This window comes from Pan paniscus, chromosome 16 (genome assembly GCF_029289425.2).
Source record: "Pan paniscus chromosome 16, NHGRI_mPanPan1-v2.0_pri, whole genome shotgun sequence".
Lineage (NCBI taxonomy): Eukaryota > Metazoa > Chordata > Mammalia > Primates > Hominidae > Pan > Pan paniscus.
Window position 1 is genome coordinate 48746959 of NC_073265.2, and position 18152 is coordinate 48765110.

The 18152-nt window shown below is 41.6% G+C and overlaps 1 protein-coding gene across 4 annotated transcripts in view; it reads left to right on the plus strand.

The window, feature by feature from the left end:
* The window catches only part of FAM81A (family with sequence similarity 81 member A), an 84513-nt gene that overhangs the window by 43793 nt on the left and 22568 nt on the right, over window positions 1-18152 (plus strand). For all 4 annotated transcript variants that reach the window (XM_034938851.3, XM_055098775.2, XM_063596690.1 and 1 more), the window contains one exon: window positions 9908-10026. In XM_034938851.3, coding sequence (XP_034794742.1) covers window positions 9908-10026 — 119 coding nt within the window. The remainder of the gene's footprint in view (window positions 1-9907; window positions 10027-18152) is intronic.

Here is an 18152-nt window from a genome sequence, read left to right on the forward strand (position 1 = left end):
TTGCTCTTGTCATCCAGGCTGGAGGACAATGGTGTGATCTTGGCTCACTATGATCTCCACTACCTGGGTCCAAGCAATTCTCCTGCCTCAGCCTCCTGAGTAGCTGGGATTACAGGTGCCCGCCACCATGCCTGGCTAATTTTTGTATTTTTAGTAGAGACGGGGTTTCACCATGTTGGCCAGGCTGGTCTCGAACTCCTGACCTCAGGTGATCCACCTGCCTTGACCTCCCAAAGTGCTGGGATTATGGGCGTGAGCCACCATGCCCAGCTCTATAGTGTCTAATACAGTGTATTAGGCACTGGGCTCGTTCACTAGCTTTGGCTTTCTGGAGATGGGGTCCAAGAATTTGCATGCGTAACAAGCCATCTGGGTGAGACTTATGTATCCCAAAGATATTTGAGAACCACTGGTCTTATGCCTTACTACAGGCAAAGGTTTGCACCACTACATACAAAAAGAATAAGTGTTACTTTCTATTGACTCTAACTAATAGGTGTTACTTCCTATTAAGAGAGAGTGCACGAGAGCTTGCCAGCGCCTTCTCATCAGTGGGAGAGTGCCAGAACCACATTAGTCAGATGTGAAGTTGCCTTGCAAGAATGTATTCAGATGACTCACATTTTGTCATTCACAGGTGATTGTAACTAGTTTGTATTCCTCTTCATAGGGCAGGTTCATTGAGAAAAAGCTGGAAGCTACAGAAATAATAGATAGGTCTTGCAATTCTAAATTCTTTCTGGTGAATTTTTTTTTTTTTTTGACGGAGTCTTGCTCTGTTGCCCAGGCTGGAGTGCAGTGGCACAATCTCGGTTCACTGCAACCTCTGCCTCCCGGGTTCAAGCAATTCTTCTGCCTCAGCCTCCTGAGTAGCTGGGACTACAGGTGTGTGCCATCACGCCCGGCTAATTTTTGTATGTTTAGTAGAGACGGGGGTTTCGCCATGTTGGCCAGGCTGGTCTCGAACTCCTGATCTTGTGATCCACCCGCCTCGGCCTCCCAAAGTGCTGGGATTACAGGTGTGAGCTACTGTGGCCGCCCAGTGAAATTTTCCTTTTTACTGTCAATGCCTCAAGCAGGTTTCCACTGAGGGAAACACAGAATATTTACATTCCTAATTTCTTTTTTTTTTACTAAGAAGTTTGAAAATCCTGAAAAAAATACACAAGTATTTTCTTTATGTATGTTATACTTCAAAAAAGAAAAGAAAATAGAGTTAAGAAGAGGGAGCACAAAAACAAATTATGTAAGCATAATTACATCTCTACTTGGGCTTTCCTATTCATTTCCAAATGGGCCTGCAAATTGTCAGTACATCAGAAACCATCAAAATTTCTAGAAATAAGTAGTAACAAGCAGATACCCAGGAATGTAATCTCAAGAAACCCTTGGATTGGTGCAGAAGGCAAGAGAAGATGGTGGTTTAGTGTGCCTGTCTCCAGTCTGTTCCCAATCCAGGTGCTACCTTCCTGAACAGTTGGGTTAGGCAGGCAGGAAAGCCTGGGGAGCCAGCAGGATCCCATGGTTAGGAGTCTCAGGAGGAGGGTCCAGGCTCACTGCTTCGCACCCTATAACTAAGCCAGTCTCCTGCCCCATGGAGGGGTGGACAGGTTGTAGGGGCAGGCTCGTTCCCCACTGCCTCTCAGCTGGGAGAGCTGAGGGAATAGGATGTAAAGAGGCATCCTCCTGGTACCTCACCTGGAGACAGGCCCTGTGCTTCCCACTGGCTGCACCACCCGTCCACAAGCCCCTTCCACTACTCTCAAGACTACCTACTTAAGGCACTCCAGTGAGTAGAGAGAGCAAAGTCACATAGCATCTAATGGGGCCCTGCAGCCACAAGGAGGAAGAATAAGTACTGCCCTTAAAACAGGTGCAGATGAAATAGAAAACAGGTAGGCCTTGAATAAAAAATAATTCCTACATTTAAGGAGATCCAAGTGTCACATAAAATTTCTTCTTGAACTTAAATTTCTAAAAGTCAGTAGATGGACAGGAGGGCAGAGGAAGATGGCAGAATGGAAGCCTCCACCAATTGTCCTCCCCACATGAACACCAAATTTAACAACTGTCTACAAAATAAAGCACCTTCATGAGAACCAAAAAGCAGGTAAGCGATCATAGTACCTGATTTTAACATCATATCACTGAAAGAGGCACTGAAGAGGGTAGGAAGGACAGTCTTGAATCACCAACACCACCCCTCCCCCATTCCCTGTCAGCGGACCACATGGCCCGGAGAGAGAATCTGTGTGCTTTGAGGAGGGAGAGTGCAGTGTTTATGGGACATTGTTTTGGAATGCAGGGCGGCCACCCAACAGTGATAAGCAAGTAGTGTGCCATGGGCCTTGGGTAAGACTCAGACATTCTGGCTTTAAGGGTGCCTCTGCACATTCACAGCTGTGGTGGCTGTGAGGAGAGATTCCTTCTGCTTGAGAAAAGCAGAGGGAAAAGTAAAGGGGACTTTGTCTTTAGCTTAGGTACCAGCTTGGCCACAGTGGAGAGGAGCACCAAGAAGTCTTTTGGGGTCCCTGACTCCAGGCCTTGGCTCTTGGACTCTTGGATCTCTAGATGTACCCTGGGCTAAAGGCGGGCCCGCTGCTCTGAAGGGTGAGTCCCAGGCCTGACAGGATTCACCACAAACTGAATGAAGAGCCCTTGGGCCTTAAGTGAACAGTGGCAGTAGCATGGCTTTATTCCCTTTGGGCATGTGATAGACGTAGGGAGACTCCTCACCCTGGGGAAAGTGGAGGGAAGAGTGGGAAGGACTTTGGTGGTTTCGGCACTAGCTCAGCCACAGTAGAATAGAGTACCGGGTAGATTTCTAAGGTTTCTGATTCTAGGCCCAGGCACCTGGACAGCCCCTCTGGACCTGCGTGGAGCCTGGGGGAACTCATTGCCCTTAGGGGAAGGACACAAGCCTGGCTGGCTTCACCACTTGCTGATTGTAGAGCCCTAGGGCCTTGAGTGAACATACGGGTAGCCATGTAGTGATTACAGCAGGACTTGAGCAAGATTCGGTGCTGTGCTGGCTTCAGGTCAGACCCATCACAGTCCCAATGGTGGTGGGTACAGAGGTGCTTGTGCCCCCCTTCCCAGCTCCAGGTAGCTCCGCACAAAGAAAGAAAGACTTTGCTTGTTTGGGAGAAAGTAAGGGAAGGGAAGAAGAGTCTCTGCTTGGTAATCCAGAGAAATCTTCTGGATCTTATCCAAGACCACCAAGGTAGTACTTCTACAAGTATGCAAGAACTACAGTGTTATTGGGCTTGGGGTACCCCCTAATGCAGATATGGTTGCAGTGACCGAAAACTTAGATTACCTAACACCCAAGTCCCTTTGAATATCTGGAAAGCCTTCGCAAGAAGAATGGGTACAAACATTGACTAACGTCCACAAGCATCAAGACCATCTAGGAAAACATGACCTCACCAAATTAACTAAATAAGACACCAGAAGTCAATCCCAGAGAGACAAAGATATGTGACCTTTTAGACAGAGAATTCAAAATAGCTGTTTTGAGGAAACTCAAAGAAATTCAAGATAACACAGAGAAGGAATTCAGAATCCTATCAGATAAATTTAACAAAGAAATTGAAATAACTGGCCAGGTGCAGCGGCTCATGCCTGTAATCCCAGCACTTTGGGAGGCCAAGGCGGGTGGATCACCTGAGGTTAGAAGTTCGAGACCAGCCTGGCCAACATGATGAAACCCCATCTGTACTAAAAAGACAGAAATTAGCCAGGTGTGGTGGTGGGTGCCTGTAATCCCAGCTACTCAGGAGGCTGAGGCAGGAGAATCGCTTGAACCCAGGAGGCAGAGGTTGCAGTAAACCAAGATCATGCCACTGCACTCCATCCTGGGCAACAAGAGCAAAACTCTGAAGAAAGAAAGAAAGAAAGAAAGGAAAGAAAGGAAGGGAAATAATTAAAAAGAAGCAGAAATTCTGGAGTGGAAAAATGCTAGTGACATACTGAAGAATGCATCAGTCTGTTAGCAGAATTGATCAAACAGAAGAAAGAATTAGTGAGCTTGAAGACAGGCTATTTGAAAATACACAAAGGAGACAAAAAAAAGAATGAAAAAAATGATGCACACCTATAAGATCTAGAAAGTAGCTTCAAAAGGACAAATCTAAAAGTTATTGGTTTTTAAGAGGAGGTAGAGAGAGAAATGGTGGTAGAAAGTTTATCAAAAGGGATAACAGAGAACTTCCCACACAAAAGATATCAAAATTCAAGTACAAGAAATCAAAATTCAAGCACAAGAAGGTTATAGAACACCAAGTAGATTTAACTCAAAGAAGACCACCTCATGGCATTTAATAACAAAACTCCCAGAGGTCAAGGATAAAGAAGGGATCCTAAAGGCAGCAAGACAAAAGAAACAAATAACATACAATGGAGCTCCAATAAGTTTGGCAACAGACTTGTGGCATGACATTTAAAGTGCTGAAGGAAAAAAAACTTAGCATAAAACCTACCATAGTGTATCTGTTGAAACTATACTTCAAACTTGAAGGAGAAATAAAGACTTTCCCAGACAAACAAAAGCTGAGGGATTTATCAACACCAGGCCTGTACTACAAGAAATGCTAAAAGGAGTTCTTCAACATTCAAGAAAAGAATGTTAATGAGCAATAAGAAATCATCTGAAGGTACAAAACTCACTGGTAATAGTAAGTACACAGAAAAACGCAGAATATTATAATACTGTAATTGTGGTATGTAAACTATTCCTTATCTTAAATAGAAAGATGAAAAGATGAACCAATCAAAAATAATAACTTTTCCAGACATAGACAGTACAATAAGATATGAATAGAAACAACAAAAAGTTAAAAAGTGTGGAGATGATGTTAAAGTATAGATTTAGCAGCACTCCTGAATATATATATATAATATATATGAAAAGTATAGAGTTTTTATTAGTTTTCTTTTTGCTTGTTTGTTAGTTTGTTTATAAGTGCCTACATCAAAAAAGAAGAAAACCTTCAAATAAACAATCTAAGGATATGTCTTAAAGAATCAGAAAAGCAAGAGCAAACCAAACCCAAAGTTAGTAGAAGAAAGGAAATAATGAAGATCAGAGCAGACATAAGTGAAAGGAGAACAATATAAAAAAATCAATGAAACAAAAAGTTGGGTTTTTGAAAAGATAAACAAATTGACAAACTTTAGCTAGACTAAGAAAAAAACAGAAAAGACCCAACTAAATAAAATCAGAGATGAAAAAGGAGACATTACAACCCATATCACAGAAATTCAAAGGATCGTTAGAGGCTACTATGAGCAACTATATGCCAAAAAACTAGAAAACCTAGAAGAAATGGATAAATTCTTAGACACATACAACCTACCACAATTGAATAATGAAGAAATCCAAAACCTGAACAAACCAGTAACAAGTAACGAGATTGAAGCCATAATAAAAACCTCCTAGCAAAGAAAAGCCCTGCACCCAATGGCTTCTCTGCTAAATTTTACCACATTTAAAGAGAATTAATAGCAATCATACTGTAACTATTCTGAAAAGTAGAAGAGGAGGAAATACTTCCAAACTCATTCTATGAGGCCAGTATTACCTTGGTAGCAAAATTAAAGATGCAAAACAAAAACAAAAACAACAACAAAAAAACAAAAAACCTACAGGCCAATATCCCTGTTGAACACTGATGCAAAAACCCTCAACAAAATACTGGGAAACTGAATTCAGCAACATGTTAAAAAGATCATTCATCATTACCAAGTGGGATTCATTCCAGGGATGCAAAGATGGTTCAACATATGCAAATCAATCATTGTGATACATCATATCAACAAAATGAAAGACAAAAAGCATATGATCATATCAACCGATGCTGAAAAAGCATTGGATAAAATTCAACATCCCTTCATGAGAAAAACCCTCAAAAAACTAGGTATACAAGGAACACATCTCAACATAATAAAAGCCATATATGACAGACCCACAGTTAGTAATATACTAAATGGAGAAGACAGGAAAGCCTTTATCTAAGATCTGGAACACAAAAAGGATGCCCACTTTTACTACTGTTATTCCACATAGTAATAGATGTCCTAGCTAGAGCAATCAGACAAAAGAAAGAAAGAAAGAGCATCCAAATTGGAAAGGAAGAAGTCAAATTATTCTTGTTTGCAGATGATATGATCTTATATTTGGAAAAGCCTAAAGACTCCACCAAAAAACTGTTAGTACTGATAAACAAATTCAATAAAATTTCAGGATACAAAATCAACATACAGAAATTAGTGGCATTTCTATATGCCAATGGGGAACAATCTGAAGAAGAAATCAAGAAAGTAATCTCATTTACAATTGCTATAAATAAAATTAAATACTGGCCAGGTGCTGTGGCTCACGCCTATAATCCCAGCACTTTGGGAGGCCAAGGTGGGCAGATTACTTGAGCTCAGGAATTTGAGACCAGCCTGGGTAACATGGCGAAACCCTGTCTCTACCAAAAATACGACAAAATAGCTGAGCGTGCTGCTGTGTGCCTCGGGAGGCTGAGCTGGGAAGATTGCTTGTGCCTTGGGGGCAGAGGTTGCAATGAGCCAAGATTGTGCCACTGCTTTCCAGCCTGGGTTCAGCGCAAGACCCTGTCTCAATAATTAAATAAATAAATATAGGCTGGGTGCGGTGGCTCACGCCTGTAATCCCAGCACTTTGGGAGGCTGAGGCAGGCGGATCACGAGGTCAGGAGATCGAGACCGTACTGGCTAACACGGAGAAACCCCATCTCTACTAAAAATACAAAAAATTAGCTGGGCATAGTGGCGGGCACCTGTAGTCCCAGCTACTCGGGAGGCTGAGGCAGGAGAATGGCATGAACCTGGGAGGCGGAGGTTGCAGTGAGCCGAGATTGCGCCACTGCACTCTAGCCTGGGCAACAGAGTGAGACTCCATCTCAAATACATACATACATACATACATACATACATACATACATGCATACCTGTGAATTAACCAAAGAAGTGAAAGATCTCTACAATGAAAACTATAAAACATTGATGTGAGAAATTGGAGAAGACTCATAAAAATGGAAAGATATTCCATGTTCGTGGATTGGAATACATAATATTGTTAAAATGTCTGTACTACCTGAAGCAATCTACAAATTCAATGCAATCCCTATCAAAATACCAATGACATTCTTCACAGAAATAAAAAAAAAAATCCTAAAGTTCATATGGAACCACAAAATACCAAAATAGCCAAAACTATCCTGAGCAAAAGAACAAAACTGGAGAGGTCACATTACCTGACTTGCAATTATACTACAGAGCTACAGTAACCAAAACAGCATGGCACTGGCATAAAAATAGATACATAGACCAATGGAACAGAATAGAGAACCCAGAAACAAATCCATACATCTACAGTAAAATCCTTTTTGAAAAAGGAGCCATGATCATGCAATGGGGAAATGACAGTCTGTTCAATAAGTGGTGCTGGGAAAACTGAATATCCATATACAGAAGCATGAAATTAGACCCCTATTTCATACCATATACAGAAAATCAAATCAAAATGGATTAAAGATTAGAGAGGAGCAGAAAAGATAACTGTTGGGTACTGGGCTTAATGTACAGAATCTGTACAACAACACATTAAACCCAGTATACAATAGTTGTGTTTAATTATCTCACAGAAATAATCTGTACAACAAACATCCATGGCACGAGTTTACCTATGTAAAAAACCTTCACATGTACCCTGAACCAAAAATAAAAGTTGAAAAAAAAAAACTTAAATCTAAGACCTCAAACTATGAAACAACTAAAAGAAAACATTGGATAAACTCTCTAGGACATTGGAGTGAGCAAAGATTTCTTGAGAAATACCCCTCAAGCACAGGCAACCAAAGCAAAAATGGACGAATGGGATCAAATTAAGTTAAAAAGCTTCTGCACATCAAAAGAAGAACAAAGTGGAGGGAGAACGTAGTTGCAAACTCTCCATCTGACAAGGGATTGATCACCAGAATATATAAGGAGCTCAAACAACTCTATAAGAAAAAAATCTAATAATCTGTTTAAAAAATGGGCAAAAGATCTGAATACACATTTCTCAAAAGAAGACATAGAAATGGCAAACACAGGTATATGAAAAGGTGCTCAACATCATTGATCATCAGAGAAATGCAAATCAAAACTACATGAGATATTGGCTGAGTGCAGCGGCTCACACCTGTAATCCCAGCACTTTGGGAGGCCGAGGTGGGTGGATTACTTGAAGCCAGGGGTTTCAGACCAGCCTGGTCAACACGGTGAAACCCCATCTGTACTAAAAATACAAAAAAAATTTAGCCTGGCATGGTGATGCATGCCTGTAATCCCAGCTACTTGGGAGGCTGAGGCATGAGAATCGCTTGAACCCAGGAGGTGGAGGTTGCAGTGAGCCGATATCATGCCACTACACTCCAGCCTGGGTGACAGTGAGACTCAGTCTCAAAAAGCAAACAAACAAAACTACAATGAGATATCATCTCACCCCAGTTAAAATGGCTTTTATCCAAAAGACAGGCAATATCAAATGCTGGCAAGGATATGGAGAAAAGGGAACACTCATACAGTGTTGGCGGGAATGTAAATTAGTACAACCACTGTGGAGAACACTTTGGAGGTATCTCACAAAACTAAAATAGAGCTACCATATGATTCAGCAATCCCACTGCTAGGTATATACCTACAAGAAAGGAAATCAGTATATGGAAGAGATATCTGCACTCCCGTGTTTATTGCAGCACTATCCACAATAGCCAAGATTTGGAAGCTACCCAAGTGTCCATCAACAGGCAAATGGATAAAGAAGTGTGGTACAGATACACAATGGAGTGTATTCAGCCGTAAGAAAGAATGAGGTTCTGTCATTTGCAAAAACATGGATAGAACCAGAGGTCATTATGTTAAGTGAAATGAAATATGCCAGGCACAGAAAGATAAGCTTCGCATGTTCTCACTCACTTGCAGGAGCTAAAAATTAAAACAATTGAACTCACGGAGATAGAGAGTAGAATGATGGTTACCAGAGGCTGAGAAGGATAGTGGGGGGTGGGGTGGAAAATGTGGATGATTAATGGGCATTAAAAAATAGTTAGAATTAATAAGATCTAGTATTTGATAGCACAACAGGGTGACTGTAGTCAATAATAATTTAATTGTACATGTAAACATAACTAAAAGAGTATAATTGGGTTGTTTGTAATAGAAACAGTAAATACTTGAGGTGAGGGATACCTCATTCACCCTGATGTGATTATTACACATTGTATGCCTGTATCAAAATAGCCCATGGCTCAAACCTGTAATCCCAGCATTTTGGGAGGCCAAGGTGGGCGGGTCACCTGATGTCAGGAGTTCAAGACCAGCCTGGCCAACATGGCGAAACCCCATCTCTACTAAAACAAACTCCGTCTCTATTAAAAATGCAAAACTTAGCCAGGTGTGATGGCACATGCCTGTAATCCCAGCTGCTCGGGAAGCTGAGGCAGGAGAATTGCTTGAACCTGGGAGGCAGAAGTTGCAGTGAGCTGAGATTGTGCCACTGCACTCCAGCCTGGGCAACAGAGCAAGACTCCATCTCAAAAAAAAAAAAGAAAAAAGAAAAAGAAAGTGGCTTCATTACTAAGGAAGAAATACTAAAACCAAAGGAACTTAGTTTTTAATGGTAAATAAAGGGACTTGCTCTGGGAGGAGCCTCTAAGGTCTCTCTCTGTCTAGGCCCCCTAGTTCTCTGTTTAAGTGTGCATTAGGTGACTGTTGAAAAGGCGTCTCTTATGAAAGACTGAGTTAAACGTTCTTATTTTTGCCAAAAGTATAAAATGCTTTTGTGGAAGCACGTGAATTCTTAGATGACTCCCTTAGTGTTTTTTATGTTGCCCAGGTACTCCAGGAGCAGATTCGTGCCCGGGACAACATTAGCTATGGAACTAATTCTGCCTTAAAGACCCTGGAGATGCGCCAGCTCTCCGGTTTGGGAGATCTTCGAGGAAGAGTGGCAAGGTAGGTGTTCAAATGTTGGGGTCTCTGTTCATCAAAAACCATTTTCTATAAACTCCATTATAGTGGGGAATATATTAATGAAGCCCCAAAGCAAATGGCTTGCATTCCTTTAGTACATTCCCTCCCTGCTTTGGCCATAAAATCCAGTGGTAGGAGTTAAACCTGGTTGTGAGGGTGCCATGGGTTTCTTTTGTTACGCAGTTGGTGTTGTCTTCCTGGGAAGAAATGATGGGAGAACTCACTCAGCTGACCTTGTAATTTGATAGGGTAAATACTATGTTTATCGAATCCGAAAATATAAAGTTGAGATAGTTTGTATGTCATTTTGGAAATTTAATTTTTCCTGTTATTCATTTTTATTTTATTTTCGGAAAGTATTGGTCTGGGAAAGATTGGAAACTTAGAAAAAAGATCTTTCTTCTCAGTATGAAAAGTGCTATTTTCTCAAAGTGTGCTGCATGGACCAGCAGCCTCAACATCACCTGGGAGCTTGTTAGAAATGTACTGTCTCCAGCCCACCCTGCAACTACTGAGTTAGAATCTGCATTTTAACAAGATCCCTGAATTCATATGCATGGGAAAGTCCGGGAAGCACTGTACCAGGACTGTGTCTAGGGCTATTTTTATCTGGCTGGGACAAATTCGTCCGAAGTATTTATGGGCCTCTTCTGCCCTCTGCTGGGCCTAAGAGCCAAGCACATTAATGCATATCAGCACTGGAGCTGAGGAGCAAATGGCACTTCCCGTCAGCCTGAGGTGGCAATGAGGGTGGTCTGCATGGAGTCGGGTGGAAGAAAGAACAAGGACCTCCAGCATGCAAGGCCTCTGGAGCAGGGAGGAGTAGTATTAGGGTGTCTTTGTGCAGACAACATGTCGAGGGCCTTGAATGCTGGACATGTGTGTTTGAGTCTGTTGGGTAAAGATCTGTCTATAACAGAGGGCTGCATGGATTGGATGGGGAACAGGTTGATCACTCTCCTTCTGTGATTTTCTGTCCTCATCAGGATGAACTCCAGTCTCCTTAGTGTGATCCTTGGTGATGACACCCTGTTGACTCCCTCTTCTCTCTCTACCCTTGCACTGTACATTTCAGCAGTGATCAACTTTTTTGTTAGTCCCTGAATAAACCATGCTCTTCTATTGCTCCACCTTTGTACATGCTGTTCTCGTACCTAGCATGCCTTTCCTCCTCCTTTTCTTTTCTTTTTATTTTTGAGACAATTCTCACTCTGTCTGCCAGTCTGGAGAGCGGTGGCACAATCTCGGCTCACTGCAACCTCCGCCTCCTGGATTCAAGCGATTCTCCTGCCTCAGCCTCCCGAGTAGCTGAGACTACAGGCACTCGCCACCACGGCCAGCTAAGTTTTGTATTTTTAGTAGAGATGAGGTTTTACCATGTTGGCCAGGCTGGCTTCTAACTCCTGACCTCAGGTGATCCGCCCACCTCGGCCTCCAAGAGTGCTGGGATTACAGGTGTGAGCCACCGCGCCCGGCCTCCTCCTTCTTTTCTAACTTCTTTTCAGTCTTTAAAGTTCAGCTGAAGTGTCACCCCCTCTGGGAGTCTTCCCTGACACCCCCACTCCATAGAGCTCTCCTAGCACTCACTGCTCTATTGAGTCTCTCCATTGTCTTCCTCACTCTGCTACCTTTACTATGTTGAAGGGGGATTCCAGATATGTTACCTGTCTATAGCTAAGTGCCTGGAACAGTCTCTGGAAAACAGTAGATACTCAACATTCATCATCAATTTGGATGAAGAAATGACCTGGAAACTCACTATAATAGGACTGGAAAACCTTGACTCCTTGTTTATGCAGTTCGGCTTAAAAGAAATCCCAGCTCTGTGATACCTCTCAGAACAGCAGGGAGTTAGAAGAACTTGCGAGCTATAGGACAGAGTAGGGACTTTAGGAGGATTTTGAGGATCTTCGTAGCCGCTTGAGTTGCGGATGAAGATCAAGTGGGAGAATACATGTGAGAGACTTGGTGCCCTGCATGCGATGAAAAGGGCCTGCAACCAGTGGTGGCTTTATCATCTCAGGGGCAAGAGCAGTGGCATTGTCCTTATGATGCTGGTTCTAATACAAAGTAGAAAAATTATTTTGAAATACTTTCAGGAATCTTATATTCTTCAGTTTCTTATCAACTTCTCTACTCAACTTGTTGCTTCCCTGTAACAAAAACTTTCACTCTAAAGGCATCAAAAGTGTTTGTTATGAGTACTAAATATTTTTGCTTTGTTTTTTTTGGCTATATTAGAATGCTGATGAGACTTGATTGTTGAAATGAATTCATGTGAAATAAAAATTCTTTGGAAAAGTTTCTTGGCTTTCTTGTGTTGATTATGTAATTGTATTGGAGGGGTATGAACATTTTAAGTGGTATTCTTAAGACACTAGGTTGCTATATTATTTCATATTTAATTTTATAGTTTTTATGGGTCCATTGGTGATGTAATTAGTAGCAAATGGGCCTTGATTTTTTTCCCCTGTAAATCCAGCTCAGAAGGGCAAAGGCAAGTTCTCCATAAAGATGAGATACACATTTAGCTCATGTGGCATACCGTGTTCTAAACAGGACTCTATCAGACCTGAAGGCCCGATACATAGCCTCCTTTCTCTCTCCTCTCTCTCTCTGAACACCTTTAGTGAGATCTAACTATATAAGTCACCTACTTAAAGCACACAATTCAGTGATTTTTAGTATATTCACACAGTCATGTAGTCATCACCACAATCGATTTCAGGACGTTTTTATCATCCAAAAAGAAACCCCATACCTGTTAGCTGTCACTCCCCATTTTTCCCCAGCCTCCCCAGTTCCCCAGTCCATGGCAGGCCTACATTCTCTGTCTAATGGATTTTCCTCTTCTGAGCATTTCGAGTGAATGTGTTCCCTTGATTCCGGCTTCTGACACTTAGCATCATGTTTTCAGGGTTCATCCATGTTGTAGCATGTATCAGCACTACATTCCTTGTTATGGCTGCATAGTACCTCATTGTGTACTGCATTTTAAAAACTTGTTCATCAGTTGAACGTTGGGGTTGTTTCCGCTTTTGACTATTTTAAATAATGCTGCTGTGAACATTTGTCTATTTGTTTTTGTGTGCTCATAGGTTTTCATTTCTCTTGGATATGTACCTAGAATGAAAATGCTGAGTAACATGATAACTCTATATTCAACTTTTGAGGAACAGCGCAGCTAGACTGTTTGCCGAAGTGGCCGCCACTTTACATTGCCCCCAGCAGTGTCTGAGGGCTCCGATTCCTTCACATCCTCACTAACAGTTGTTTTCTATCTTTTTGATTATAGCCATCCCAGTGGGTTTGAAGAGGTATCTCATTGTGGTTTTGATTGCATCCCCCTGAGGACTAATGGTGTTGAACATCATTTAATGTGCTTGCTCGTCATTGGCATATCTTCTTTAGGAAAATATTTATTCAGATTCCTTGCCCATTTTTAAATTGGGTAATTGTCTTTCTATTATTGAGCTGTAGGAGTTTTAAAAATTATATATTCTAGATATAATTCCCTTATCAGATATCTGATTCGAAAAATTACTGTCCCATTCTAAGGGATGTCTTTTCATTTTCTCGTGTCTTTTGAAACTTAAAAATTTTTAATCTTGATTATATCTAACATCTATCTTTTCTTCAGTTGCTAGTGTTTGGGGTGTCGTATTTAAGAAACTCTTGCCTAATCCAGGTCACAAAGATTTATGCCTATATTTTCTTTTTAAGTTTTATAGTTTCAGCTCTTACATTTAGGCCTTTGATCCATTTTTAGTTAATTTTTTTGTATATAGTATAAGGTAAGGTTCCACATTTATTATTTTCCTTGTAGATATCTATTTATCCCAGCATAATTTGTTGAAAAGTCTATTCTTTCCCCCATCAAATGGTCTTGGCACCCTAGTTGAAAATCACTTGGCGGCCGGGAGCGGTGGCTCACGCCTGTAATCCCAGTGTATTGGGAGGCCGAGGCGGGCAGATCAGGAGGTCAGGAGTTCAAGACCAGCCTGACCAATATGGTGAAACCCCGTCTCTACTAAAAATACAAAAATTTTCCAGGTGTGGCGGCCTGCGCCTGTAGTCCCAGCTACTCAGGAGGCTGAAGCAGGAGAATCACTTGAACCTGGGAGGCGGAGGTTGTAGTGAGCCAAGATCTCGCCACTGCACTCCAGCCTGGGCAACAGAGCAAGACTCTATCTCAAAAAAAAAAAAAGAAAGAAAATCACTTGGCAAATAGGTGTATAGACTTATTTGTAGACTCTCAATTCTATTCCATTGATTCTCAATTATTTTCTTATGCTGGTACTACACTGTCTTGATCGCTATAGCTTTGTGGTACATTTTGAAATTGAGAAGTGTGAGTCCTCCAACTTCATCCTTTTTTTTTCAAGATTGTGTTAGCTGTTTTAGGTCCATTGTATTTCCTTATGAAATTTAGGATCAGGCCAGGTGCAGTGGCTCACGCTTGTAGTCCCAGCACTTTGGGAGGCCAAGGCGGGTGGATCACCTGAGGTCAGGAATTTGAGATCAGCCTGGCCAACATGGTGAAATCCCATCTCTACCAAAAAGACAAAAATTAGCTGGGTGTGGTAGCGCACACCTGTAATCTCAGCTCCTGGGGAGGCTGAGGCAGGAGAATCGCTTGAACCTAGAGGTTGCAGTGAGCCGGGATTGTGCCACTGCACTCCAGCCTGGGTGACAGAGCAAAACTTTGTCTCAAATTTAAAAAAGAAGAAGAAGAAATTTAGGATCAGGCTAGGCATGGCGGCTCACGCCTGTAATCCCAGCACTTTGGGAGGCTGAGGTGGGCAGATCACGAGATCAGGAGTTTGAGACCAGCCTGGCCAACATGGTGAAATCCCATCTCTACTAAAAATACAAAAATTAGCCAGGTGTGGTAGTGGCCACCTGTAATCCCAGCTACTCGGGTGGCTGAGGCAGGATAATCACTTGAACCTGAGAGGCGGAGGCTGCAGTGAGCCGAGGTTGCGCCACTGCACTCCAGCCTGGGCAACAGAGCAAGACTCGTGTCTCAAAAAAAAAAAAAATTTAAGATCAGTTTGTCAATTTCTGCAAAGAAACCAGTTGGAATATTGATAGGGACTGTGTTGAATCTGTAGATCTGTTTGGGGAATATTGCCATTTTAAAAATATTAAGTCTTTCAGTGGGTTCAGTGTCTCATGCCTGTAATCCCAGGGATTTGGGAGGCCAAGGTAGGAGGATTGCTTGAGGCCAGGAGTTTGAGGCCAGGAGTTTGAGACCATGTTTGGCAACATAGCAAGACTCTATATCTATGAAAAAATGAATATAAGTTAGCTGGGCATGGTGGCACATGCCTGTAGTTGCAGGGAGCTATGATCATATCACTGCACTTCAACCAGGGTGACAGAGCAAGACCCTGTTTCAAAAAAAATAAACAAATAAGCCTTTATTTAAAAAATTTTTTTTAAGAAACATTGTCTTCCTTTGTTGCCCACACTGGAGTGCAGTGGCATGATCACAATTCCCTGCAGTTTGAACTCTTGGGCTCAAGCAATCCTCCCACCTCAGCTTCCCGAGTAGCTGGGACTACAGGCATGTGCCACCACATCTGACTAATTTTTTTCATTTTTTGTAGAGACAGGGTCTCTCCCAGGCTGGTCTTGAATTCCTGGTTTCAAGTGATCCTCTCACTTTGGCCTCCCAAAGTGTTGGGACTACTGGTGTTAGTCACCATGCCTGGCCCCAAAATTCAGTATTTGGATCCACAAATGTGGATATCTTTCCATTTATTTTGGTCATCTTTAATATCTTTCAACACTATTTTGGAGTTTTAAAAGTATAAATTTCACACTTCTTTAAATTTATTCCTAAGTATTTTATTCTTTTTGATGCTACTGTAAATAGCAAATCATTTTGGTTTTTTATTGCCACTTAGATAAGTACAGTCGATTTTGTATATTGGTCTTGTGTCCTGCAACCCTGCTGAACTCATTAATTACTTCTAATAATTTCTAGTGGATGTTTAAAAGGATTTTCTACATACAGATCATGCCATCTGCAAATAGAGATAGTTTTACTTTTTACTTTCCAATCAGGATTTCATTTCATTTTCTTGCCTAATTGCCCTGACTAGAACCTCGAGTATGATGTTGAATAAATGTGGTGAGAGCAGATACTCTTGTCTTGTTTTTTTATTTTAGGAGAAAGCATCCATACTTTCATTATTTAGCAGGTGTTAGGTGTGGATTTTTGTTTTTTCCTTTGGAGACGGAGTCTTGCTCTTTCGCCCAAGGTACAGTGAAGAGGCGCGATCTTGGCTCACTGCCCCCTCCGCCCCTCCAGGTTCAAGTGATTCTCCTGCCTCAGCCTCCCGAGTAGCCAGGATTACAGGTGCCTGCCACCATGCCCAGCTAATTTTTGTATTTCTGTTAGAGATGGGGATTCGCCATATTGGCCAGGCTGGTCTCGAACTCCTGACCTCAAGTGATCCACCTGCCTCGGCCTTAGGATCACTTGATTACAAAGTGTTAGGATTACAGGTGTGAGCCACCGCACCCAGCCCAAATGTGGATTTTTTTGTATATGCTCTTCATTAGGTTGAGAAAGATTTTCTTTTCCTAGTTTCCTAGTTTGTTGGCTGTTTTTATCATGAAGGGGATTGGATTTTATCAAATGCTTTTTTTCCACCTATTGAGATGATCGTGTGGGGTTTGTCCTTTTTTCAATTGATAAGGTTTATTACACTAATTGCTTTTCTGATGTTAAAGCAAATTTGCATTCTTGAAATAAATCTCACTTGGTCATGATATATAATCCTTTTTTTATATTGCAGGATCAGGTTGCTATTATTTTGTTGAAATGACACCATCTGTTGTCATTTCCTTACCCCCAATACAGCTTTGCTCATCCACCTCCTTTGTGCTATTATCAAATACGTTAAATTTGTAATGTAATGTACATTGTTCTATGTATGTAACAATACAATTGTATGCATATTATTTTAAACAATTGCTTTTTTAATCAATTATGACAGGAGAGAAAATATTCATTTATATTGCTCGTTATAATTACATAATTACCTTTACCCACGCTCTGTGTTTTTTCATGAGGATTCAAATTACTATCTGGGGCACTTGCTTTTAGCCTGACAGACTTCGTTTGGTATTTCTTCTAGCGTGGTTCTTCTAACAATGAATTCTCTCATTTTTTGTTTTTCTGGGATGTCTTTATTTTGCCTTATTTTTTTGAAAAGTAGTAAGATTCTTGGTTGGATGTAAGATTCTTGGTTGACAGCTTATTTTCTTTTAGCACTGTGAATATGTCATCTACTGCCTTGTGGTCTCAATTATTTCTGATGAAAAATTAGCTATTAATATTATTCTAGTTCCCTTGTATGTGAGGAATTTTTTTTTCTTGCTGCTTTCAAATATTTCTATGTCTTTTTCATTTTCATTTTTTTTTTTTGAGACAGATACCCTGTCGCCCAGGCTGAAGTGCAGTGGCATGATCTCAGCTCACTGCAACCTCTGCCTCCCAGGTTCAAGCGAGTCTCATGCCTCAGCCCCCTGTGTAGCTGGGATTACAGGCGTGCACCACCACACCTGGCTAATTTATGTATTGTTGGTCGAGACAGGGTTTCACTATGTTGGCCAGGCTGGTCTCAAACTCCTGGCCTCAAGTGATCTGCCCGCCTCAGCTTCCCAAAGTGCTGGGATTACAGGCGTGAGCCACCATGCCTGGCCGTGATGTGTCTGGTATGGATCTCTTGGTGTTTGCCCTACTTGGAGTTTGTTGAACTACTTATTTGTATCAATTAATGTTTTTCATAACATTTTGGAAGTTTTCAGCCATTATTTTTTGAATATTTTTAATGCTCTTTTCTCTTCTCTTTCTCTCTCTTTCCTTTGAGTTGGAGTCTAACTCTTCACCTAGGCTAGAGTGAAGTGGCAAGATCATGGCTCATTGTAACCCCAAACTGCTGGGCTCAAGCGACCCCCCGACTTCAGTCTCCTGAGTAGCTGGGACTGTAGGCATGCATCACCATGCCCAGCTAAGTATTTTTATTTTTATTTTTAGAGACAGGGTCTCACTGTGTTGCCCAGGCTGGTCTCAAAGTCCTGGCCTCAAGCAA